This window comes from Pithys albifrons, chromosome 7 (assembly GCF_047495875.1).
Source record: "Pithys albifrons albifrons isolate INPA30051 chromosome 7, PitAlb_v1, whole genome shotgun sequence".
NCBI classification, from domain to species: domain Eukaryota; kingdom Metazoa; phylum Chordata; class Aves; order Passeriformes; family Thamnophilidae; genus Pithys; species Pithys albifrons.
The window spans coordinates 57316010-57341012 of record NC_092464.1 but is presented as its reverse complement, the minus strand read 5'-3'; the positions used below and the strand labels follow the sequence as shown (position 1 = coordinate 57341012).

Sequence of the window (25003 nt, the reverse complement as noted above, 5' to 3'; positions counted from 1 at the left end):
GCTGAGAGAATTGGGATTGTTCAGCCTGGAGAAGGGAAGGCCTTGGGGTCACCTAATTGTGGCCTTCCAGGACCTGGAAGGAGCCAAGAAGAAAGATGCAGAGAGAGACTTTACAAGGGCCTGGAGTGACGGGACAAGGGGGAAATGGCTTCACACTGATAGAGAGAAGGGTTAGATGAGATATTGGTAAGAAATTCTTTATAGTGAGGGTGGTGAGGCCCTGGCACAGGTTGTTCAGAGACGTTCTGGCTGCTCCATCACTAGAAGTTGTTCAAGGCCAAGCAGAATGTGGCTCTGAGCAACCTGGTCTAGTCAAAGGTGTTCCTGCCCCTGGGGTTGGAACGAGATGCTCTTTAAGGTCCCTCATGACCCAAAGCATTCTGTGATTCTGTGGCTGGTGGGTGATGTGGTGGTCAGGGCTGTCTTGGGCACAGAGACCATGAAATAATGGGGATTTCCATTGTGGGTGAAGGAAGGAGGGGCACCAACAGAACTGACACCTTGGACTGAGAGCTGACAGACTTTGGCCAGTTTGGGAAACTGATGGATGGAGTCCCTTTGGGAGTCAGTTCTGAAGGAGAAAGGAGTGCAGGATGGATGCAGGTGTTTTAAGAAGGAAATCTCAAAGCTCCAAGAGCTGTGCCTGTGTGACCTAAGACAAGCCAGGGGGCAAAGAGAATGGCCTGGTTAAACACAGACCATGGGCTGGATGTCAGGAAAAAAAAAAAGAGAGTGTATCACCACTGGAAAGAGGGACAGAAACCATGGGGGCACCACAAGGATATAGTGAAGTTATGGAGGGTTAAAATGTGAAGGGTCAAAGACAAACTGGAACTGAATTTGGCCACTGCAGTTAAAGACAGCAAAAAATGTGTGTCTAAACCCATGGGCAGCAAAAGGAGGGCTCAGCAGAGTCTTTGTTTTTTGCTGGATGTAGAGGCAGGACAGGGCCAGGGCAGGAGGAAAAGGCTGAGAGAATGAATGTCTTCTTTGCCTTGGTGTTTAACACCGAAACTTAGTTGTCTTTTGGATACCCAAGTTCCCTGACTAGAAGTTGGTGATGGGAGTCTGAGTGAAGACCCTGCAATCCAGGAGGAAAACGTGAGTGACCTGCTCTGCCAATGAGACCCCCACAAGTCCCTGGGCCCAGATGGGATGCACCTGAGAGTGCTGAAGGAGCTGGAGAAAGAGCTGGCCAAGCCACTCTCACTCATTGCCCAGCAGTCCTGGTGAACTGGAGAAGTTCCAGCTGACACACTGTGATGCCCATTTACAGAGAGAGCCAGAAGGACCTGAATAACTCAAGATCTGTCAGCCCAACCTCTGTAGCAGGGAAGTCCATGGAGCAGATCATCCTGAGTGCCATCACACGGCACGTGAAGGAACTCAAGGAATAAGGGTCAGTCACTGTGGGTTTGGGAAAGGCAGATCCTGCATGACCACACTGACCCCCTTCTATTATAAAATGACCCACTCAGGAGATGAGGGAAAGGCTGTGGATGTGTCTCTCTGGAATTCAGTAAAGCCTTTGGCACCACCTGCCACAGCATCTCCTGCAGAAACTGGCTGCTCATGGCTGGGATGAGGGAACTGTTTGCTGGGTGAAAAACTGTCTGATGGCCCAGAGAGTGGTGGGGAATGGAACTAAATCGAGGTGGGGCTGGTCACCAGTGGGGTTCCCCAGGGCTCAGTGTTGGGGCTGGTCCTTTTTAACACCATTATTGATGATCTGGACAAGGGGATGGAGTGCACCCTCAGTAAATTTGTGGCCAAGACGAAGGTCGATTTAACTGTGGATCTGCTGGAGGGCAGGAAGGTTCTGCAGAGGGATTTGGACAGGCTGGATCAATAAAGCCTAGTGTCAGGTCCTGCCCTTGGGTCCCAACAACCCCATGGAATGCTCCAGGCTGTGGGCAGAGTGTCTTGAGAGCTGATCAGCCGGACGGACCTTGGGATGTCTGTTTGAGAGCAGCAGAATATGAGCCAGAGAGTGCCCATGTGGGCAAGAAGCCCCATGGTGTCCTGGCCTGTATGGAAAATAGTGGGGCCAGCAGGACCAGGACAGAGATTGTCCATCTGCACTGGACACTGGTGAGGCCCCACCTCAAGTCATGTGTCCTATTCTGGGCCCCTCACTGCAAAAAGGACATTGAGGGCCTGGAGTGTGTCCTGTGAAGGGAGTGGAGCTTGGGAAGAGTCTGGAAATAATGTGTCATGAGGAATGGCTAAAGGAACTGGTGTTCTGGAGTCTGGAGAAGAAGACGCCCAGAGACGGTGTCATTCCTCTCTACAAAGACCCAAAAGGGGGTTTTAGTGGGGTTGGATTTGTTCTGTGCTATCAAGGGGTTAGTGACCAGATGAGAGAAAACTGCTCTTAATTGCGTCAGTTGAGGTTTAGATTAGATATTATATTGTTTTTTCACTGAGTGTATAGGCATTTGAATAAGTAGCTCAGTGAAGTGGTGGTGTCTCTGGAAGTGTTCACGTGGCATCTGGATTAGCACCTTGGGAAGTGGTTTAGGGGTGATTATGGTGGTTTTTCATTCAGAGTTGGACCAGAGGATCTTGAAGGTCTATTCCAACCCTGATGGTTCTGTGATTCTGTGACCTGTCATCACTGTTTCCAGGTTTGTGCTTTTACAAGAAACTGGAAAAGTTTTCTGAGTTTGATTCCTCAGTGGGACCCATTAGCACTGCAAGCAACTTTACAGTTTGAATCTGACTTTTGTTTCTCAAGAGGTTCCTGCAACTTTCCTCAGGGTCTGATGTTCAGGGACTCAGCACCAAACCCCCCAGAGGGCCATTAAATGCCCTGGGCTGTTGCTGTGCTGCTGAGCTGGGCCGGGCTCCTGGCACACAGGGAGCTCCTGGCAAGCGGGCAGCGCTGCAGAGAGACAGCTCTGCCCAGGAGCAGCTCCTGTGCACAGCCCAGCAGGGCTCAGGGCACTGCCTGCACACACCGAGGGCATAGCAGAGAAGGGACAGAGGTGAGAGGCAGCCTGGGCTGGGAGGAGACTGAGCTCTCACTACAGGAGAAACCTCCACAGTATTTGAATGAAGAGTTCTCTGACTAAGGAAAGTTAATCTTCTCTTCCTGCAAGGATCTCCTAAAGCTGGCACATCCCACAGCATCCAGGATCTTTCAGAAGGACTCCCACAGTTCCTCTAGTGGAGAGGAGGTGGCCATATGGCAGAGCAGGGCAAGACCTGTAGGCTTTAAATGCAAACAAGGGAAGTGAGAAAGAGGTTTAGGTATCCTGGGGTTGGAGGACAGGTCAGAGCTCGTCAGGAGAGGAATCTTCACAGCCCTTTGCCAGGGTAAGTCTCTGGCTGCAGAGCAGTGCAGGTGAGTTCCTGAAGTGTCTCTTACACCTGCCAAATGCCAGCACTGAGAAGACCTGCCAGGATGGCTCTCCTGGATTTTCTGGTGTGGAGCATCAGAGGCACAGGGCAAGAAGGTTCCCTTCTTCCAGGGATGGCTGTTGGGTGTGAGGGTGGGGGTGCAGCCAGGGGTGCCCAGGGCTGTCCTGCAGGGCAGGGTCCTGCAGCCCAGGGCTTTGTCTGCTGGGGCAGGGACTCTGCTGCCTGCCAGGGTCAGCTCAGCCTGGCCAAGGAGCTCCCCATGGCCCTGCAGGGCGAAGGTGTGGGTGGAAGGGGTGACCCCCTCCTGGCAGGGCAGGGCTGAGCAGGGCAGGGCAGGGTCCTTCAGCTGCAATGGCTCTGGGCTTCTCTCACCTTCAGCTCTACCTGCTGCCATGTCCAAGGGCACTTCTCAGGAAGCACATCCACTCAGAACACCTTCCCCTTCCCAGACACTTCAGCTTGTCTGGGATCTGCTCTCCAGCCCCTGCACATGCAGAGCTGCCCCTGGGCAGTGGGATGGGCATGGGCTGTGTGAGCACTGGAGGGAGCTGAGCTGGGCACAGGGAGGTGGCTGCTGGCAGGAACAGCTCCTCACAGCACAGACAGGCAGGGAGGGAGAGGGACCTGCTGCCACAAATGCTGGGAAGGGACATCTGGGCACCTCCCTGCTGGCCCTGTGGCACAGACACCTTCCCCTGACCAACTCCTCCCTGGGCTCCTTTCCCAGCCTAAGCAGAGCCTCTGCCCTCAGGCCCGTGGGGGCTCAGGTGGGCATTGCCCTGCAGCAGCCAGAGACCAGGGAAGGATAAGCCTCTGATTTCCATCCGTCTCTGTGTGTCCCTCCTCCCTTGGCAGGGGCATTGTGGCATTTCACTGCCATCCCCTGTTGTCTGTGCTGTCCTTGTTCTCACCATTGGCTTTTCTGAGCCCATATAGGGTGGTTGGGGGTGGCAGATTCCTGTTCAGACACAAACCCTTTTGGACCTGTGGGAGGAATATGTCTGTGGGAGCCAAGTGCCCAAGTGCCCTCCAGGCAACTTTTGGACATTCAGCTGCTTCCCTGGGTGTCCTGCAGGGCTGCAGGGTGCACTCTAGAGGGGCATAGGTCTCACAAAGTGCTGCCTTTGATCCCCACGGAAAAACACCTCTGTGCTAAATCCATGGAACTGCTTGGCAACTGCAAGGATTGCTCTGAGTCTCAATTTGGGAGCAGTGGGATGAAAGAGGTGAGGAGTCTGTCACTCTGCTCTTTGACCCTGGATTCCTGGATTCCTCTCCTCTCAGCAGTGTGCAGTTTTGTTTTAGGAGAACAGTCCAGCATGATGCTCATCCAGCTCCAAGCTGTCAGCCCAGGGCAACTGAGAACAGCTCTGATAGGCAGAGCAGCTCTTCTCTCTGCCCTAAGGGAGCCTTCCTTTGACCCTCAGGACCCACATGACTTGACCTGCAGTGCAGTAGAAATTTCAGGGATTTCAAACATCCACAACAGCTGCTAAATGTAGTGGGTGCAACTAGATCAACAAATACAAAGAATTCCTTAAAATCAATTCTAAATTTGGACAAAATTTGAACAGCTCTTTGATGAATCCCAAGTCCATTAAATTTGAGATCACTCTGCATTTCAAGTTCCCCCTCTCTGCAGAGCAAAGACTTCTCAGGAGCCAATTACAGGGTCCCTGCTCCCAATGCCCCCCTCAGCCAGAAAGGACCAGAGCTCAGGAGAGGGGGATGCAGAGAGGGCTTCTTAAGAAAAAAAGACCCTGAATGTAGAGTTGCCATGACACATGCAATATGTTTTGCTGAGGACGTCTGGCCTAACTCAGTTCTGCTTTTTCATTCTCAACAGATAACCATACCCTGAGGAAACAGATGTCCAACAGCAGCTTCATCAGCCAGTTCCTCCTCCTGCCATTGGCAGACACGCGGCAGCTGCAGCTCCTGCACTTGTGGCTCTTCCTGGGCATCTCCCTGGCTGCCCTCCTGGGCAACGGCCTCATCATCAGCGCCGTAGCCTGCGACCACCACCTGCACACCCCCATGCACTTCTTCCTGCTCAACCTGTCCCTCACAGACCTGGGCTCCATCTGCACCACTGTCCCCAAAGCCATTCACAACTCCCTCTGGGACACCACAACCATCTCCTTCATAGGATGTGCTGCACAGCTCCTTTTCTTTATGTTGTTCATAACAACAGAGTATTGTGTCCTCACCATCATGTGCTACGACCACTACGTTGCCATCTGCAAACCCCTGCACTATGGGACCCTCCTGGGCAGCAGAGCTTGTGCCCACATGGCAGCAGCTGCCTGGGCCAGTGGCTTTCTCTACTCTCTGCTGCACACAACCAATACATTTTCCCTGCCCCTGTGCCAGGGTAATGCCCTAGGCCAGTTCTTCTGTGAAATCCCACAGATTCTCAAGCTCTCCTGCTCACACTCCTACCTCAGGGAAGCTGGGCTTCTTTTGGTTAGTATCTGTTTAGTTTTTGGTTGTTTCATTTTCATAGTTTTCTCCTATGTGCAGATCTTCAGGGCTGTGCTGAGGATCCCCTCTGAGCAGGGACGGCACAAAGCCTTTTCCACGTGCCTCCCTCACCTGGCCGTGGTCTCCCTGTTTATCGGCACTGGCACATTTTCCTACCTGAAACCTCCCTCCATCTCATCCCAGTCTCTGGATCTGGCACTGTCAGTTCTGTACTCGGTGGTGCCTCCCGCACTGAACCCCCTCATCTACAGCCTGAGAAACCAGGAGCTCAAGGATGCCCTGAGGAAAATGATGACTGGATGTTTTTCAGCAGCAAGAACCTGCCAGTTTTCTTCTGTACAGTGTTCACAATAAATCTCATGACAAGCTCAGTTTGCCTTCCCAGGTTTTTCTTCATGGTCAGAGGGTTCTTTTTGTCATAATGTTGTGGTCAATGAAATTATTTTATTCATCCTCTCATCTTAATTCTAGTTCATTAATTTGAATATTTAAATCTTTTAGTAATTGTGCTATCTTTATATTTAAACAAAATTAATTCTTTTGCAGTAGCCTTGATTATCTGATCTTTTTCCTTTGAGACTTTCAGGCACCTACTGGGCAGTTCCATGTGTGCAGAGAAGGGCAAAGAGTCCCAGCACAGCAGCACTGCCAGGGAGCACCAGCACTGGGCCTTTGCTGACCTGCTCTCTTTCCACTTGTACACTCTCCTGCAGAGCCCCTGGGCTGGACTAAGGCCTTGGTCCTCTGCCAGCTGGGACACAGACCTGCTGCATGTCCATCCTGGGCTCACAGGCAGGGACAGGCCATGGGCACTGCTGGGACACAGCTGGGCTCCACAACAGCAGCTCCATCAGGAAAGGGCTTCTCCTTAGCTCAGGACATGCAGTCTTAGGGCTTTTTGCAAAGTCACTCTCAAGAACATGCCAAGGGATAGACTCTATAGAGGCTCCTTGTTTGGCTTGTTCTCCACGGCCTCATTGTGCTGAGATAGGGGTCCTAGTGTGGCCTTCAAGGGACTCAAGTCTGCTTCAGGTTTTGCTTGTTGGTGGCCAGTGAGCATGGAGACGGCAAATCATCATTTTCATTCTCTCAGTGGCTTTAGAGAAGGTGACAGTGGTGGTGGGAGGTGAATGTTTAAGTGAACCAAGGTGGGAGCTGCCAGGAGAACATAGGGGACCTGCAGGGACAGTGTGTGCCAGGGATCAGCAATAAATGGAGGCCAGTGAGCACAGACCTGTCCAGGGTCTTGACACAGATAAAACTCTAAATCTGGGTGTGAACCAGCAAACAGAGCCCTGTAACTGCAGGGGCTACAGCAGGAAACAGGGAAAATGATCTGGTGAGTGTTCTGTGTTACCCTCAGTGAACACACTACTGCTACCCATGACAACAATAGCAGTAATAAAAGCTGGAACTATAACAATAAACCCCACAAGAAGCACATGAGGTGCACAACACCATTGCTCCACTGCTCACCACTCAGTGCCCAATGCCCAGCCCAGCCCAGCCACAGATCAGCCCTTCCTGACCAACTGCCCATTAACACCCTGAGCACAGCCCTGAATAAAAGGGAACATCCCTCGGGCCAGTTGGGCTCAGCTGTCCTGGCCCTGCTCCCTCCCAGTCCTGTGACCCTCAGGAGATCATTGGAGGCCATGATTGAACAAACCTCTCAGACATTCAGTGTGGGAAGGAAAACCCAAAGCACCTGAAAAACCTGCAGTCCCTTGGAGGATTAACAAGCCCCACCAAAGGGCCATTCCTGACAAAGCCTCCCCAGGGACTCATCCCAGCAGACCCTTGGAGGCCACGACTGCAGGGAGGCAAAGGCTCTGGGCAGCAGCTCAGGTGCTGAGCAAAGCCTGGCTTGGCTGGAGGCAGCAGAAAGGCCCAGCTCTGACTCCCAGCCCGGGGAAGGCACATCCTGTCCCTCACACCTTGCTCAGGGCTCTGCTGGGGGCATTGGCATGGGGGGTGATGCTGAAGGCAGGACAAGAGAAAGAGAATCAGGAGGGGAGGGGGCAGATCAAGAAGACAATCTTTCAACAAAGAAATTGAAAGGAGTGACACAAATGAAAACAGGAAACCAAAGTTACCTGGTCCCTGAACTCATAAAAACTTTCACACTTGTGAAAAGAGTTCAGCTGCCATCCAGGTGAGTGGATTTCCACCTGGCTGCTTCCATGCAGGAATAGTGGGGCTGATAGTCATGCAAGGTCATGAAGCCCAAAAGCTGAGATTCCTTTGCTAGAGATTAGGAAATTGAAAGAGGAATTGGAAAAGAAGGAGAAATTTACAATCTCTGAAGATGACTCTTCTCAAGCATGAGGGCAAGAGTTCCATTTCAGGAAGATGTTGTGAACTCCCAAGGAAAGTGAAGCTCTGGAAACAAAGGTATCCAGTACTTGAGGGAATTACCTGCGCTGGAAATCATCTATAGTGACCTAAAAAGGGAAAACACCCCTAAAGACTCAGAGGATGTTCCTTGCACAATGGACATGAGGAGGTTCAAAGCACTCCTGAATCACGTTCCAACAGCCTGATGGCATTGTATTCCCCCCAAAAGGGATACACCAGGAGATGGCATCCTCCTGGCTCTGAAATGTAGTAGAAACTCAGGGCACTTCCTCATCCCCATGGCCCAGCAGCTCAGCTCTCAGGGGCAGCCCAGGAGATCAGTCCTCTCCTGCCCCAGCCAGAGGGAAAGGGAGTCCCAAGCACAGGCCACGTGGTGATCTCTGGTTCTTTGTCCACGGCCAGAGGGAGACATGAGGAAATGGGATGGTGAACCCACCTTTGAGCTGGGAGCCCATGGAGGTGAACTGAGAGGGAAGAGAGCTGTGGAGAAGGGGTCAGCCAAGAAGGATGTCCATGGAGTTGCTGCAGGGACACAAGAAGGCAATCAGGGATCTCCCAGGCATAAAAGGACTAAAATCAACTCTTTTGATCCTGGTGATGGGACTTCTGGTCTGGTATCACAGAGGTCAGACAGTGAATACTCTGGCCAGGAACAGGAATAGAGGGTCCCTGCCTTTGGCCAGGAGGAGGAAAGGGATGACCAGGCACACTGCACTGTGTGGATTCGATGGCCTGGCACAGCAGATCCACAGAGGTGTAAAGCTTTAGTAGACACTGGTGCCCAGTGCACACTGATGGCATCAGGGCACAGGAGTGCACAACCCTCTGGATCTCTGGCGTGGCAGGGGGATGGCAGGAGTTGTCTGTGTTAGAGACTGAGGTGAGTTTAGGAGGGGGCAAGTGGGAAAAGCCCCACATTGTGTCTGGCCCAGACTGGCATTGTTTTCTGGACACTCTGCTGAAGGTGCTCCAGGACACTCATCACAGACCAGCCCCTCCCAATGACCATTCCCAGCACTGGTTTGTCACCCACCTCTGAGAGGTGGTTTGTTCCTTCCCAGAGGGACATCAAGTGACTGGGTCAGAAGTGTAAGAGATCCCAAGTCTTTGTCCCCTCAGGTACAGCATCGTCTGTGCCACCAAGGGTTGTGAGCAGACCTGCTGTGCTGAGGCTCTGGGGCCTCGTGGCCTCCTGGCACAGCCCCAGGAAGGCTGGGCACTGTCACCCCTTGTCCTGCCTTCAGCATCACCCCCCATGTCAGTGCCCCCAGCAGAGCCCTGAGCAAGGTGTGAGGGACAGGATGTGCCTTCCCCAGGCTGGGGGCCAGGGCTGGGCCTTTCTGCTGCCTCCAGCCAAGCCAGGCTTTGCTCAGCACCTGAGCTGCTGCCCAGAGCCTTTGCCTCCCTGCAGTCGTGGCCTCCAAGGGTCTGCTGGAACGAGTCCCTGGGGAGGATTCTTCAGGAGTGGCCCTTGGGGGCTCCTTAAAGCTCCACGAGACTGCAGGTTTTTCAAAGTACTTTGAGTTTTCCTTTTGGTTTGGAGTCTGTGAGAGGTTTGTTCAATTAAGGCCTCCAATTATCAGCTGTAACGAGTCCCTTGAGAGTCTTAGTCAGTATCAACACTCAGTGGGGCTCATTAATGCTTCAAGGTACTCAAAGCTTATTGAGGTGCTTCTTTTTGACACCCAGTCTGTGAGAGGTTTGTGAAATCATGGCCTGCAATGATCTGCTTTATTTAGACCCCTGAGAGGCTTTGACAGTAATAGCCCACAGTGAGGCTTGTTAGGGCTTCAAAGGACTCAATATTTATTAAGGTACTTTTCCTTTCCTTTTGAAACTGAGTCTATGACAGGTTTGTTCAATCAAGGCTTCCAATTATCTCCTCCTACCAGTCAGTGAAGAGCCTGTATTGGGAATGGCCCTCAGTGGGACCCATTAGTGCTTTGAGATACTTTGTGATTTTCTTCTGACTTTGACTGGTGGAAAGGTTTGTGCAATCTCCTCTCAGGACCTGAGGTTCAGGGGCTCAGCACCAAATGCACCAGGGGGCTTGTTAAGATAAAGCAAGACCTAACAGATCATGGCTCTTTCTGAGTTTGCCCTCTAATCAAGGAGAGTTAATTAAGTAATTTCCCTAATACAATTTTAAAGGAAGATTTCAAAGAGCTTCTAATAAATGTGCATTTCTATTTTAAATTATATGGATAATTACTTTTCTTTTTAGAGAAGAGGTGATTGCAGCATTCTCTGATTGATGTTGACCAAGGTTCCCTCCTGAAAAGGTTTGGACTAATTGGAGAGCGATCCCTTGAGGTCTGACAGTGTGGACAACCTTGCTCCACACCTCCCCAGCCCCATCATGTCTCTCATCAGTCAACTGGGACCTGCTTTGCTCTGAGAACTGGCTGAACACAGGCAAGAGGGATTTTTCCTCTATTTTTCCTGCAATCTGAAACTCATAAGTTTCACCATTGAAAACAAACACACTCCTCGGACTTTCACCTCAAATCCCCCCAATTTTACCCCAAATCCCCAGGATTCCACTCAAAATCCCATAATTACCCTCAAAATTCCTTTAATTCCACCGAAAGATACCCTGATTTTCCCCTCATACCACAATGGTTCTACTCCAAGTTGCTTTAATTCCAACTCATATCTCTATAAACCCATCAAAGTCCTGCTGATTTTGCCCCAAATCTCCCGTGTCTTCCACCCAAAATTCTATTAATTCCACATAAAACTCCTCTCATTTACCCCCAAATCCACTTAATTTTCCTGAAGATCTCCATTATTTTTGCCCAGAGTTCCCTTAATTCCATCTATAACCTCCCCAATCCCATATATTTCACCAAAAATTACTTTAATTTCACCTAAAATTTCTCAATTCTCTTTATTTCCACCTCAAATCTTCTTAACTACGTGCAAAATTTCCTTATTTCTACCCAACATATCCCTAATCCCATCCCAAATCTCTGACCTCCACTCAAAAATACCTTAATCCCTCTTACAATCCGAAGTAATTCATCCCAAATCCTGAAGGTTCCACAGAAATCCCCTTAATTTCACATAAGGATTATTTAATTACATCCCAAATTCCTTTAATTCCACCCAACCTCTCCTAATTTCACCCCAAATCCACTGAATTCCACTCTGAATTCCCTCAATTCCACACAAAATCCCTTCCCCATCTCAACAGCCCCCCAAGTGCCCCCAAATCCCCCCGACCCCCAAGTGTCCCTTTGGAGCCCCAAATCCCGGGAAAGGGCCCATGGGAAGGGGGGATTGCGGGTCTTTGGGGAGGTTGGGGTGGATTTGGGGGCCTGGAAGGCACTTGGGGGGCACTTGGGGGTCCCATTGGGGTGTGAGGGGCATTTATGGGGCACTGGGAAAGAACTTGGGTGTCCGAGGGGACCCTTGGGGGGTCACTCGAGGGTCCAGGCACGGAATCTGGGGGTCCAACGAGGATTTTAGGGGTCACTTGTAAGTCCTGAAGGAACTTGGGGGTCAGGTGGGGGTCCAGGGAGGTGATTTGGGAGTCTGAGTGGGTATTGGGGGAGCACTTGGGGTTCCTGGGGCCCTTCTGGGGCAGTTTGGGGTCCGGGGGACACTTGGGGGGCTGCAATGGGGGTGGGACCGACCCGATTGGGCGCGGGGGGGGGCGGGAGTTGTAGTCCTCTCTGTGATTGGCCAGAACGGGCCGCGGTGCATGACGGGAGATGTAGTACGGGACAGGCTCAAAATGGCGCGGACTCCATGTCCCGTCACCGCCCGCTGCATTCCTGAACGCTGATTGGCTGCAGGCGGTGACGGGCAGGCGCATCGCCCAATCAGAGGGAGCGCAGACGGAGGGCGGGACTCAACGGCGCTGCCGGGAGAGATGAGCACTGGCGGCGCCATAGGGAGGTTTGGAAGATAATTGAGAACATTTAGGAAATATTCGGGGACTCGGGGCGGGCTTTGGGGATCCCTCACGACCCACCCACCCCCAACAGACCCGCGGGACCCCCCCGGGGCCGTGTTGGCCGTGACGGTGAAGGAGCCGGGTAAGCCCCTCCCCCCACCCCGGGATCCGCCTCGGGACCCCCCAAAATCACCCAAAAAAATCCCTGAGACCCCAAACCGCCCACCTGGGACCTCCCAAACTGTCTCGGCCCCCCAGGATGCCTCAAATCGCATTCTGAACTCTCTGGAGCATTTGAAACACTTCGCCCCCACCTAAACGCCTCAGAGACCCCCTAAACCCCCTCCTAGACCCCCCCAACCTCTTTCAGAGCGTCTAAACTGCCCAGAACCCACCGAACTACCCTCAGGCTATCCTGTATTTCCTCCCAGACCCCCCAAACCACCGCAGGACCCGCCAAAATCCCTTTCTGAAGCAACCAGACCTGCCAAATTCCCTCAACCTCCCCCCAGACCCCCACCCAGACCTCTCCAAACTGCCCCAAGACTCCCAAACTACCTCAAACCCCTCCTAAATTCTCTCCCAGTCTCTCCAAACTGCCCCAAGGCCCTCAAACTACTTCCAGAACTCCCCAAACTAGGCCAGGATCCCCCTAAACCCCCTCCCAGAACCCCCATACTGCTCTCAGATCCCCCCAAAGCATCCCTGGGTCCCCCAAACCTTTCCCAGGACCCCCACAATGCCCTCAGATCCCCCCCGTACCACCCCAGGACCCCCCAAACCCTTCCCTGGCCCTCCAAAGTACTTCTGGACCTCTAAACTGCTGCCAGACCCTCCAAAACAACCCTAGGACCCCCCTAAACTGTCCCAGGACCCCCAAACTGCCCCAAGAGGCCCCTAAAACACCTCAGGAGCCCCAAACTGGGATCTGGAAGTGACAGCTGGAACAGAGAGAACTGAAGCTGAGTGAGACACGTGGGCAGTCCAAAAAAACTGGAAAATGGGATTGATTTATTGTTTATTTCTAGAAGTTGAAAGGGGGAAATTGGGGATGATGCTCTTGGAAAAGGGATCGGTGTGAGCGAGTGAGGAGTGACCTCAGTGTGGGGAACAAAGGGAGTCACCCCCAAAGGGACTTTGCTTGGGGAGCATCCCTGGATGCTGGAAAATCCTGGGATCCTCCCATGCCCTCAAATGGAGGTGCCTGGCACAGAACCCCTAAAACCCCAAACCATCAAGATTTGGCCAAAACCCCCTCCAAAATATGCAGATTAAGGCCAAAGAAATTCAAAGCACCAAAATTCACCTCCAAATTTACTCTCTCTGGTTTCTCCACTTTGGGGTTCTGGGGGTCCCTCCTGTCCAGGCTGTTGGGGGTGCCGTGTGTTTTGGGTGCCCCTCTCTGGGGTTCTGCCTTTTCCAGGCTGCTGGAGATCCTGGGAATGCCAGAGGTCCCCCACTCTGTGATCTGACCCCTTTGGGGTTCTGGGATTCCTCCTCTCGAGGGTCCCAATTAGGGATGCCAAGGGTGCCAGAGGTCCCCTATGCCCTGACTCTCTGCTCGGGGTGCTCGGGGATCCCCTGGGATCCCAAAAAGGAGACCCTGGAAATGGGGCACCCTCAGGACCCCTGGCATCCTGGGGAGGGGGGGCCCTATCCCCAAACTGGGGGACCCCAGAGAGGAGGGACCCCAAGAAACCCAAAGTGGGGAGAGCAGAGAGGAGGGACCCCTTTTGATTCCCAGGACCCCCGGCAGCCTGGAGAGGGCAGGGACCCCAGAGAGGGGGAACCCTCAATTGACGTGGGACCCCCAGCGGCCAAGACAGGGGAGACCCCCAGAACCCCAAAGTAAAGAGACCAGAGAGAGGAAACTCCTGAGAGGGGATTTTTTTTACTTAATCTTACTGTTTTGGAGGGTTTTAAGGGCACAAGATGCCTGGTGAATTCCAGATATGAACTTGGGCAGGAGGATCCCCCAACCTTATTTTTCGCCCCAGACCAGGATTTCTCCTTCCCAAAGCTTGTCAGGATGGAGGAAGAGGCTGCGAGGAAGAGGAAGATGCCGCAGGACCCCCAGGCAGGTGAGGAGGAAGTCAGTGCCCCTTTGCCCCTCCCTTGTGCTGCATCTTCCAGCCCAGCATGGCCCCGGCTGCAGGACAACCCCGCTGCCGACGCCGTCCTGCCGGGGCTGGGTTTGGGGGGATGTCCTTGGCCTTCCCTGTGGGCCGGAGGCAAATGCCCTGCCTGTCCTTGTTCCTTCCTGCCCCAGGCTCCGAGCTGAGCACGGAGAGCACGGAGGACAAATCCCCCCGGCAGAACCTGCTGGCAGAGGCTGTTTTGAACAGCTCCAGGGAACAGGAAGTCACTGGGGAGGAAAATCCACGGAGATCTGCCAGGAGGGGCTCCAAACCCAGCCCACTGTGCTCAGAGGAGGAAAGAAGCAGCCAGAGGCAGGAAGGCAGCCAGACTTTCAGCCAGAGCTCCAACCTGGTGGTGCAGCAGAATCTTCACACAAAGGAAAAGTGCTACAAGTGCTTGGAATGTGGGAAGAGCTTCAGCAGCAGCTCCGACCTGTTTCGCCACCAGCACATCCACAGTGGGGAACGGCCCTACACCTGTGGGGAATGTGGGAAGAGCTTCAGATCCAGCTCCAACCTGATACAGCACAAGATGGTCCACACTGGGGAACGTCCCTACGAGTGTTCCCAGTGTGGGAAGAGGTTTCAGACCAGCTCAGCTCTCCTCCTGCATCAGCGCACACACACGGAGGAGAGGCCCTTCCGCTGCACCCACTGCGGGAAGAGCTTCAACCAGAAGGCCCACCTCATCACCCACCAGGGCATCCACACTGGGGAGAGGCCATATGAGTATGGGGAGTGTGGGAAGAGCTTCAAACGCAACTCCCACCTCATCTCCCACTGGCTTATCCACACAGGGGAGAGGCCTGACAAGTGCTTGGAGTGTGGGAAGAGCTTCATCCGGAGCACTCACTTGACTTTACACCAACGGACCCACCAGTAAGTGAAGCCCTACAAGTGCCCCGACTGCAGGACAAGCTTTATCTGCTGCTCCATCTCCATCATCCATTGGAGGACCCATGTTGGATGATCCACAGTGTCTCATTTTGGGCACAGACCTTGTGACCCATGTTGGGTAAAGATTTGATGACCAACATTCTTGATGAGTCTTGTTTAGGACAGACGTGGTGACCCACGTTCCAGGTGATCCATGCTGGGCACAGCCCTGGTGACCTGTAGGTACAGAAAATTCAGGGGTGAGCAATTCAGACCTATACAGACCCTGTGAGACTGGGGTAGCTATCAGCTGAGAAGCAGCAAGGAGCACAGCTGCTGGTAGGTGATAGGGAGGAGGTTACTCCCCAGGGATTCACACAGTAGTTTCTCACAGGACTCTGCAGGTGCTTGAAAAGATCGAGGATGAGATAATATAAACATTGGGCTTGTGAGTTATGGGTTATAACCAACTGGTATTTGCAGGCACATGGTGTGAGGTTCAATTTAGCCAATGGTATGTAGCTTTAGTTCCATATAAACTGTGTGTGGTGTGTAATAAATCTGCATTCACTTGATCATAATGATCTGTGTGTGGTGTCCATATCCTCTGCTGTTTATTTTTTGTTTACTTTAACTGGTGCCCGAATGGCAGTGGATTCTCATAACAGATGAATATTTTCCCTTGGATTGCTGCATCCCCGACCCCTGCATCCTGAAAAAGAAGCAGTAGAATGAGAGGAAAAAAGCGGAGAAGTTTTCCAACCAAAGAGACTGCTGCCCTGGCAGTCAGCAGGCCTGCAGTGCCCCATTGAGTCTGGAGTTAAGGGGTGCACCTCGGAGTGACGACAAGTCATCTGGAAATCTCGCTCAAAAATTCAGGTGAGCGAGCAGTTGGGGAGGTGATGGGGGTGAGCTCTTCCAATGCATCTGTTCTGAGAAAGGGATTTGCCATAATTTTTGGGCTTTGAAATATTTTTTAAAGTGGGCACAAAATAGAGACTTTTTCCCCAATGTTAATACAGTGTTTAAGTTGTTTACGTGGGAGGCCATGAGGAGAAGCCTCTGGTACAAGGGATTTGTTGCGGGAAATAAAACCGAAGGGACTGACGTGTTTTCTGTGCTGGCTGCAAACGGCTCCCGCTCCCACCGCCACCCTCCCTGCTGGTTGCCACCCTGTGGTCACCATTGCTGCGGCTCCAGCCCTGGTCTCTCTGTGGGCTGCCGTCCCGCCCCACCTCCCGTCGGCTGCCGCCGCCATACAGCACCGGTCTCGTCTCCCCAAGCACCGTTCTCTGCTCGCCCCGGGCACGCCGTGGGTCCGGCTCCATTCGCTGTCAGAGCCACCACCTCCTCCCCCCAGCCCTGGCCACCGCCGCCGCTTCCCCACTCCCGCTCTCCACCAGCTCGCCGCCTGCTCCGGCCATGCCATGGCTTCAGCTCCTGCTGCCTTGGGAATGTTGCTTCCTCCCCACCTCCCGCTTGCCATTGCTGTTTCTCGTAGCCTTGGGAACACCGATTTTTGCCCCCCAAGCCCCCTACAGCTGTGCAGGGGCTTCCAGAGTTGGCAATAGAAAGACAGACATCATAAAATGGGAAATGGGACACAAATCTGTACTTGCAAGGGACAATATAACCCTGAATGCAGCTGTTGGCCATCTCACAGCACGTGGGCTTTGTCCTGTTCTGTCTTCAAGCTCCACATTTTCTCCTCAGCCTGCTAAAAAGCCGTAAGTTGCCGAAAATTGCTCTCAACTGTTTTGCTTTTTTTCCCATCTTTGGAGGCTGCAAAAGTTTGTTTCCAGCCATTTTCTACCCTGCCAATGGGAGAGAATTATTGCTGAGCAGTTTAAAAATGGCGATTTCCTGCTTTGAGTAGGGAGGGGTCAGCCTCCCCCGAGGCAGAGGGTGGGCTCCCTCGCATGACGTCACCGAGCTTCTTGCCATGTGCGTGAGTCTCACAACGACTGATGGTTATTGTAGTTTGGTCAGGTGGAGCTTTGCACGTCATCAAGTTTTTGCAAAGACTCCTGGGTAATGTAGTCCATTTGTAAAGGATTCTGGGTGTTGTAGTTCCAGCATACACCTAAGGGTCTCAAAGCCTGTCAGTTTAGCAAAAGCAGGCGGCTTGAATGGACTCACTTTAACAAATACCAGCCAAAGTCTGTCTTTGTCACAAGTGAAACACAGACACCTGTACCCTTCGGTCACAGACCTACAATGAATCATGCAAGGTCAGAATGCAGCATCTTCCTCAAGAGATTCCGAGAGCAACAAAGAAGCCTAGATGGAATCTCCTTTTGAACTTATTCCTTTGTTAACTTGGCTCTTGTTTAAAAGTTATAGAGTGTTGTAAGCTTTTAATAATTTGGAGAAAAGTTCTATTTTTTTCTCCACAGGTTGAAATCAGAGATGGATGTAAACAGCTGTTTCCGCAGAACTTTTGAGTGACTGACTAAGTTTTTAATTTGATCCCTCAGATTCATATTCATAACACCAAATAGTAATTGATGTATTTCCATTTGATGGTATTAAGCATTTTCAAACAGCTCTTTGTAGGAGTACCAAAGTGAATTGACGCAGAAAATGGTTTTAGTTATATAGCATTGGATTGGTTAAGATTTGTTCTTTTAGATGCAGAAATGCATATTTACCACAAGTAACACTAGAATTATGAGAATTAGACGTGTTAAGATCTGTTCTTATGAATGTAGGACTTAATGCAACATAACCAGTTTATAGAAATAATGTTGTTTGGTGTTGGTTTATTTCTGATAAGGTTTTTAAGCTCTTTGGTGCACCAATGACAGTGCCTGCAGGAATGTTTTTTCATTTGTTCAGGAAATAATGACGTTAAGCAGATAGAATAATGTTTTTTCTTTGGTTAAGAAAATTAAGTTGTTAAGCTAATAGAATAATGTTTGTCATTTCTTAAGCAAATGAGGATGTTCAGTTATTGCAATAGTGTTTTTAATTTGTTAAGAGGTTAAGAAGTTAAGGAGACTAATGTTAAGACTTAAAGTGTTAATTGAGTCGGCAGAGTAATGTTAATTTGGTAAAGGTTTAAATCATTAGAGTAAGGCTACATTTGTAGCTTTGAGTGTACTGTTAACTGGTACTGATAGTAAATAGGGTTAAGCTTGCTACATTACAGAACAGAGCAGCAATTAAGTGTCTGTTCCTGGTTCAAAAAATAAAAAGGGGGCATGAACAGTGGAAAAAAAAAGAATAAGAAAAAAGAGAAAAAGAAAAAATGAAAAAGGGTTCACAAAAAAACTCCGAGGGACAACAATAATGAAATTAAAAAGAGAAAAAGAAAATAGAAGTGAAAAAGTAAGTGATGAATGAATGATAGATGAAGTTAGATAAACAAATTGCTTTAAGGATGAACAATAGATAGATTTTTTTGTGCCTTCTGTGATTGTGACAATTGTGCTGCAGTTAACATCAGATGTAGTAGCCTTCTGCTAAGGGCCCATGCTGAAGTGCTGCTGCCAATCTTGTGGCACAATTAGAGAGAATTGTCAGGCTGACAGTGTGTGTGTGTGTGTGTGTGTGTGTGTGTGTGTGTCTCTGTGTGTGTGTGTCTCTGTGTGTGTGTGTCTCTGTGTGTGTGTGTCTCTGTGTGTGTGTGTCTCTCTGTGTGTGTGTCTGTGTGTGTGTGTCTGTGTGTGTGTGTCTGTGTGTGTGTGTCTGTGTGTGTCTGTGTCTGTGTGTGTGTGTCTGTGTGTGTGTGTGTGTGTCTGTGTGTCTGTGTGTGTGTGTGTGTGTGTCTCTGTGTGTGTGTCTCTGTGTGTGTGTGTCTGTGTGTGTGTCTGTGTGTGTGTGTCTGTGTGTGTCTGTGTGTGTGTGTGTCTGTGTGTGTGTGTGTCTGTGTGTGTGTGTGTGTGTGTCTGTGTGTGTGTCTGTGTGTGTGTGTGTCTGTGTGTGTGTGTGTCTGTGTGTGTGTGTGTGTGTGTCTGTGTGTGTGTCTGTGTGTGTGTCTGTGTGTGTGTCTGTGTGTGTGTCTGTGTGTGTGTGTGTCTGTGTGTGTGTGTGCCTGTGTGTGTGTCTGTGTGTGTGTGTGCCTGTGTGTGCCTGTGTGTGTGTGTGCCTGTGTGTGTGTGTGTGTGTGTGCCTGTGTGTGTGTGTGCCTGTGTGTGCCTGTGTGTGTGTGTGCCTGTGTGTGTGTGTGTGTGTCTGTGTGTGTGTGTGTCTGTGTGTGTGTGTGTGTCTGTGTGTGTGTCTCTGTGTGTGTCTGTGTGTGTGTCTGTGTGTGTGTGTGTGTCTGTGTGTGTGTCTGTGTGTGTCTGTGTGTCTGTGTGTCTGTGTGTGTCTGTGTGTCTGTGTGTGTGTGTGTGTGTCTGTGTGTCTGTGTGTGTGTGTGTGTGCCTGTGTGTCTGTGTGTGTGTCTCTGTGTGTGTGTGTCTGTGTGTGTGTCTCTGTGTGTGTCTGTGTGTGTGTCTGTGTGTGTGTCTGTGTCTGTGTGTGTGTCTGTGTGTGTCTGTGTGTGTCTGTGTCTGTGTGTGTGTGTGTCTGTGTCTGTGTGTGTGTCTGTGTGTGTGTCTGTGTGTGTGTCTGTGTGTGTGTCTGTGTGTGTGTGTGTGTGTGTGTGTGTGTGTCTGTGTGTGTCTGTGTGTGTGTCTGTGTGTGCCTGTGTCTGTGTGTCTGTGTCTGTGTGTCTGTGTGTGTGTCTGTGTGTGTGTCTGTGTGTGTGTCTGTGTGTGTGTCTGTGTCTGTGTGTCTGTGTCTGTGTGTCTGTGTCTGTGTGTCTGTGTGTGTGTCTGTTTGTGTGTCTGTTTGTGTGTGTGTCTGTGTGTGTGTCTGTGTGTGCCTGTGTCTGTGTGTCTGTGTGTGTGTCTGTGTGTGTGTCTGTGTGTCTGTGTGTGTCTGTGTGTGTCTGTGTCTGTGTGTGTGTGTGTCTGTGTGTGTGTGTGTGTGTGTGTGTGTCTGTGTGTGTGTGTGTGTGTCTGTGTGTGTGTCTGTGTGTGTCTGTGTGTGTGTGTGTGTGTGTGTGTCTGTGTGTCTGTGTGTGTGTCTGTGTGTGTGTCTGTGTCTGTGTGTGTGTGTGTGTCTGTGTGTCTGTGTGTGTGTCTGTGTGTGTGTCTGTGTGTCTGTGTGTCTGTGTGTCTGTGTGTGTGTTTCTGTGTCTCCTCTGACGTCTGCAATGACTGATCAATGCATCCTTAAGGACCAAAGAACTACCTGTAGAATGCAGATGCCTTGTCTTGCCACTGATGCAGACAGTATTAGTCGTGCATTACTGCAAAATAGAGTTGCTTTTGCTTGTCTTTGCTTTCAGCACAGCTTTTACCTCAAGGCCTTAGTTTTGAGGAATTTCATAGATGTACTGCATGAATTTATCAGACCATTCTGTGTCCATTTATGCACATTTGAGACAGTTGAAGGACAAAATGAAAAAGCTGAGTGTAACAACATCTGCTTTTGGTGATTGGTTGAAAAAGTTGGGATTTAATGGTTGGTCATTTGATTTTTTGAAAGAGGGCCAAACAATTTTTGTATTTTTTGTAGCTGCTTTGGTTTTCTTGCCTTGTATATTGCAATGTGTTGTTAATACAGTTCACAAGTCTGTGGAGCAGGCCTGGATCACTCAAAATAAAGAGAGGGGATATGTTGAGGGGTTTCTTTCAGAAAATGGGCTCATGAACGATCCAGCCTGCATCAACCCTGTGAGACTGAAGGCAGCTAAGAATAAACAGTCACAGCTGCTTGGAGGAGTTGGCAACTCCCTAGAGGTTTCTCATGGGACTGCCTCGACTTTCACACAGGATTCTAGAGGTGCACCTGAAAACATGGAGGATGAGATAATGTAAACATTGGACTTGTGAGATATGGGTTATAACCAATTGGGATTTGCAGTTATATGGTGTGAGGTTCAATGTAGCCAATAGTACGAGGCTTAGGTCCATATAAACAGTGTGTAGTGTGTAACAAATGGGCATTCACTTGATCACAATGATCCAGTTCCTCTGTGGTTTATTTATTGTTTACTTTAATTCCCCACCCCAGGCCTTTCACAGCCCCCAGAGCCAAACTTGCTCCCCAGGGGAGTGAGATAATTGACCCAGCAGCTCCTCAGGCAGCTCAAGGGACAGGGCAGCCTTCCCAAAGCTGGGACCCTCAGCAAAGTGTTTCTCTTTCCACCCTCATGGGCACCCACAACCTGTCCTGCTCTTCTCCTGGCACATCCCATCTCCCCACAGAGCCTTTCCCCAGGGGAACACGTCTGTGCTGGCCTGACCAGCCATTCCTGCAGCCCCTCCCTGTTCTCCCCACAGCCCCCGAGCTGGGGGTGCTGCTCTGCAGGGCACAGGGGCTGTGGTGCCTTGGGCCATGGGGGGCTCTGCTGGGCTGTGCTGGTCAGGCTGGGAGGCAGAGCCAGCTGATGGTGGTCCCTGCCACTGACCCCCTGCCACACAAGCTCTTGTGTGGCCATGGAGGGTGCTCAGAGGGGCCCTGCCTTGTTCCAGTGCTGGGAGATGGGTCTGGGTACTACACTGGATCCAATGGTGGAATTTCACTGAGGGTAAGACAGGTCACTTAGACTCCTTTCCCTGTACCTGATGTGTCCCCTGGATCTGCAGAGCTCTTGTTTTTCAGTTTACACCCAGATATAGAATATAATCATGGAGTGACCCCACACTTGACAGGCCTATGCTCACTGGGCTGAATTTCCTGCTGACTCCTTGGCACAAACTGTCCCTGCAGGTCCTTTGAGTTCTTCTGGCTGTTCCCAGGTCTCTTCAATAAAACATTCTCCTGCCATCATTCCTGTCACAAGCTACAGAGACCCAGGAATGTTAATCCCAGATCATTCTCCATCTGCTTGGGCTCTGGCCATCAACAAGCAAAAGCAGATCTAATTTTCTCGAAGGCCACCCTGAGCCCCTGATCTCATCACACTGAGCCCCTGGAAAACAAGCCAAAAAAGGAGCCTCTTTAGTGTCCATTATCTGTGCATGTTCTTCAGAGTGACTTTAGAAGAAGACCTAAGCCTGCAGACACTGTGCTGAGGAGATCCCTTTTCATGATGGAACTGCTGTTTTGAGGCCAACTCTGCCACAAAAATGCCCATTGTCTGCTGGCAGTCACAGCACTCCCACTGAAGCAGAGCAAGCACAGGACCCAAAGAATTAACACAAAACAGTCTCTCAAGCCAGCCACAGGAAATATAGCTGGATAGAAACCAGGTTTGGGAGCCTTCCAAAGGTGGTCATGAGGTCCGTCCAAACCAATACGAAATATGCAGGCAATAACATATAAGGGAGAAGCACAGCCCGAGCACAGGGCACGGTGACCTGCAGGAAGAGACAAGAAATTTCAAACACAGCATTTTGCCACGATCTATATTAAAATCAGCAAAATTCAGTAGAAGTTGAAAAGTTCACCGAGGATGAGGAGGTGAAATGAGACCCCTACCAGATGAGGTAACAGGAACTCCCACCATAATATTCCTCAAAATGACGACTCCACCCCTGACTCCGCCTGGACTCCGCCTGCTCTATATATTATAACCAAGTGTTGCAATAACATGAATATGCATGTAAAAATGATGTAATCTCTCACAGAAACTGTATAAATACTCTGGCTTCACACTGCTGACTTCGGAACTCTATTGTCCGACGAGAATCGGACGGTTCCCCAACGTTGCTTCAATAAATACCTTGCTGCTTAAAGATTAAAATCTGTCTCTAAGCAGTTTCTTTGTGCCCCTTTGGGCATCACCACACAGAAACAGCCCGACCAAACTGGCAGAGCACTCAGATCTTACACCAACATGGGGTCTTAGAAGGAGAGTGTGGAAGTGGAAAGGAAGCAACTCTAAATAGTCCTGCTGGTCCCCAGCAGTGCTGCTGTGCTGGACTCTTTCCCCTTCTCCTCTGCACATATGAAATTGCCCTGCAGCTTTATGAAGGTCCCACAGTTAGGATCACAGATGAACAAGAACAGTTCAGGATAATTTATTTTCTTTGACTATAAAGAGAACACAATTCCTCAGAGATTTTGAGTCACACAGAAAAACAAAGAATGACAAAAGAATTTAATAAAAAAATTTATTGAGCACAACATCCTGACAAGAAGAGCCAATTGACCATCACCAAAACCCTGGGAAGGCGTGCTGGGCTTCTAATGCGTTACACTACAAACTCTATAGGGCAGAAAACAGACAGGTTATTGTTGCTGAAAAGCATCCAGTCATCATTTTCCTCACAGCATCCTTGAGCTCCTGGTTCCTCAGGCTGTAGATGAGGGGGTTCAGTGCTGGAGGCACCACCGAGTACAGAACTGACAATGTCAGATCCAGGGATGGGGAGGAGATGGAGGGAGGCTTCAAGTAGGAAAACATGGAAGTGCTGATAAACAGGGAGACCACGGCCAGGTGAGGGAGGCACGTGGAAAAGGCTTTGTGCCGTCCCTGCTCAGAGGGGATCCTCAGCACAGCCCTGAAGATATGCACATAGGAGAAAATTATGAAAACAAAATAACCAAACACTAAACAGACAGTAACCACAATGAGTCCAAGTTCTCTGAGGTAGTAGTGTGAGCAGGAGAGCTTGAGGATCTGAGGCAGATCACAGAAGAACTGGCCCACGGCATTACCCTGGCACAGGGGCAGGGAAAATGTATTGGCTGTGTGCAGCAGAGCATTGAGAAACGCAGTGGCCCAGGCAGCTGCTGCCATGTGGGCACAAGCTCTGCTGCCCAGAAGGGTCCCGTAGTGCAGGGGTTTGCAGATGGCAACGTAGCGGTCGTAGCACATGATGGTGAGGAGGGAAATCTCTGTGACAATGAAGAACAAAAAGAAAAAGAGCTGTGCAGCACATCCCATGTAGGAGATGGTTGCGGTGTCCCAGAGGGAGTTGTGCATGGCTTTGGGGACAGTGGTGCAGATGCAGCCCAGGTCTGTGAGGGACAGGTTGAGCAGGAAGAAGTGCATGGGGGTGTGCAGGTGGTGGTCGCAGGCTACGGCGCTGATGATGAGGCCGTTGCCCAGGAGGGCAGCCAGGGAGATGCCCAGGAAGAGATAGAAGTGCAGGAGCTGCAGCTGCCACGTGTCTGCCAATGGCAGGAGGAGGAACTGGCTGACGGAGCTGCTGTTGAACATGAGCTTCTCCTGGGTATAGCACCTGTCCAAGGAGAAAAATATAGTAACAAGTGACAGTACATGTTTCAGAAAAAAACTCTTCCAGTCCTTATGTAACACCCTCAGATCACCTCTTCTTTTTCACAAAAACCCTTTAGCTGGTCCATTTGACGACTTCTGTTGAGGCCTGGCTCAGAAAGCTCCAGGGAAAAAGGAGCTCTGATTATGTTCTGGTATACTCAGTTCTGTCCTACAATAAAAGACAAATAGGAACTGAGACTGATGTTAGTTTTAAGCCATCCATGGTACTAAAAAGCTTCTCAACATTGTCACTCCCATTTCACCCCAATGCAGAGCAGAGCTGTGGGGGCAAAGTTTTGTTTTTTTGCTTCTATTTGCTCCAACACAAGTAGTGAAATTTTTGGGGCAGGAATCCTTGGTATTTATACTTCTATCTAAGAGACAACCTGTGTGTCCTGTAAGGCAAAGAGATCATCCATTCCTGCACTGTGGGTCAGACAGCGTTTCCATCAGCCCTGCTCTCATCTGCCCAAGGCTGTCACCTCTCTGTTCTGCAGGTCAAAGGCACCCAGGGGTTCCCCTGAGGAGAACCTGGACACTGCTGAGAGCTGGTGACTCCAGTTTCCAAGGGCACATCTTCAAACTCCTCATCCTGTCTCATCCTACAGAAGAGAGATATCTCAGCTCTCCCCTCCCACCAGGGGCACAGAGGGCTCATTGCAGCTGCCTGCACACACCTTGCAGCCCCACTGCCATGGCCTCAGTGCTGAGGGGCTGTGG

The 25003-nt window shown here is 50.7% G+C and overlaps 3 protein-coding genes across 3 annotated transcripts; 2 read left to right on the top strand and 1 right to left on the bottom strand.

Annotated features, from left to right (window-relative positions):
- Window positions 1-5232: 5232 nt before the first annotated feature.
- Window positions 5233-6201, top strand: LOC139674670 (olfactory receptor 14J1-like). Its single transcript, XM_071561277.1, has one exon. It carries the CDS (start codon window positions 5233-5235, stop codon window positions 6199-6201), a length of 969 nt encoding a protein of 322 aa, XP_071417378.1.
- A 7934-nt stretch (window positions 6202-14135) lies between these two features.
- Window positions 14136-15608, top strand: LOC139674669 (zinc finger protein ZFP2-like). Its single transcript, XM_071561276.1, has 2 exons — window positions 14136-14187; window positions 14535-15608. Exons 1-2 carry the CDS (start codon window positions 14136-14138, stop codon window positions 15125-15127), a joined length of 645 nt encoding a protein of 214 aa, XP_071417377.1. The 3' UTR covers window positions 15128-15608.
- A 7658-nt stretch (window positions 15609-23266) lies between these two features.
- Window positions 23267-24223, bottom strand: LOC139674668 (olfactory receptor 14C36-like). The gene has a single exon (XM_071561275.1). It carries the CDS (start codon window positions 24221-24223, stop codon window positions 23267-23269), a length of 957 nt encoding a protein of 318 aa, XP_071417376.1.
- Between the last annotated feature and the right edge of the window lie 780 nt (window positions 24224-25003).

Bases quoted from the DNA above. Each gene is read 5' to 3' on its own strand.
- LOC139674670 (XM_071561277.1), top strand. From the start codon at position 5,233: ATGTCCAACAGCAGCTTCATCAGCCAGTTCCTCCTCCTGCCATTGGCA.
- LOC139674669 (XM_071561276.1), top strand. From the start codon at position 14,136: ATGGAGGAAGAGGCTGCGAGGAAGAGGAAGATGCCGCAGGACCCCCAG. The intron at 14,188-14,534 runs GTGAGGAGGAAG...CACTGTGCTCAG, and splicing joins GCCGCAGGACCCCCAGGCAG to AGGAGGAAAGAAGCAGCCAG.
- LOC139674668 (XM_071561275.1), bottom strand. From the start codon at position 24,223: ATGTTCAACAGCAGCTCCGTCAGCCAGTTCCTCCTCCTGCCATTGGCA.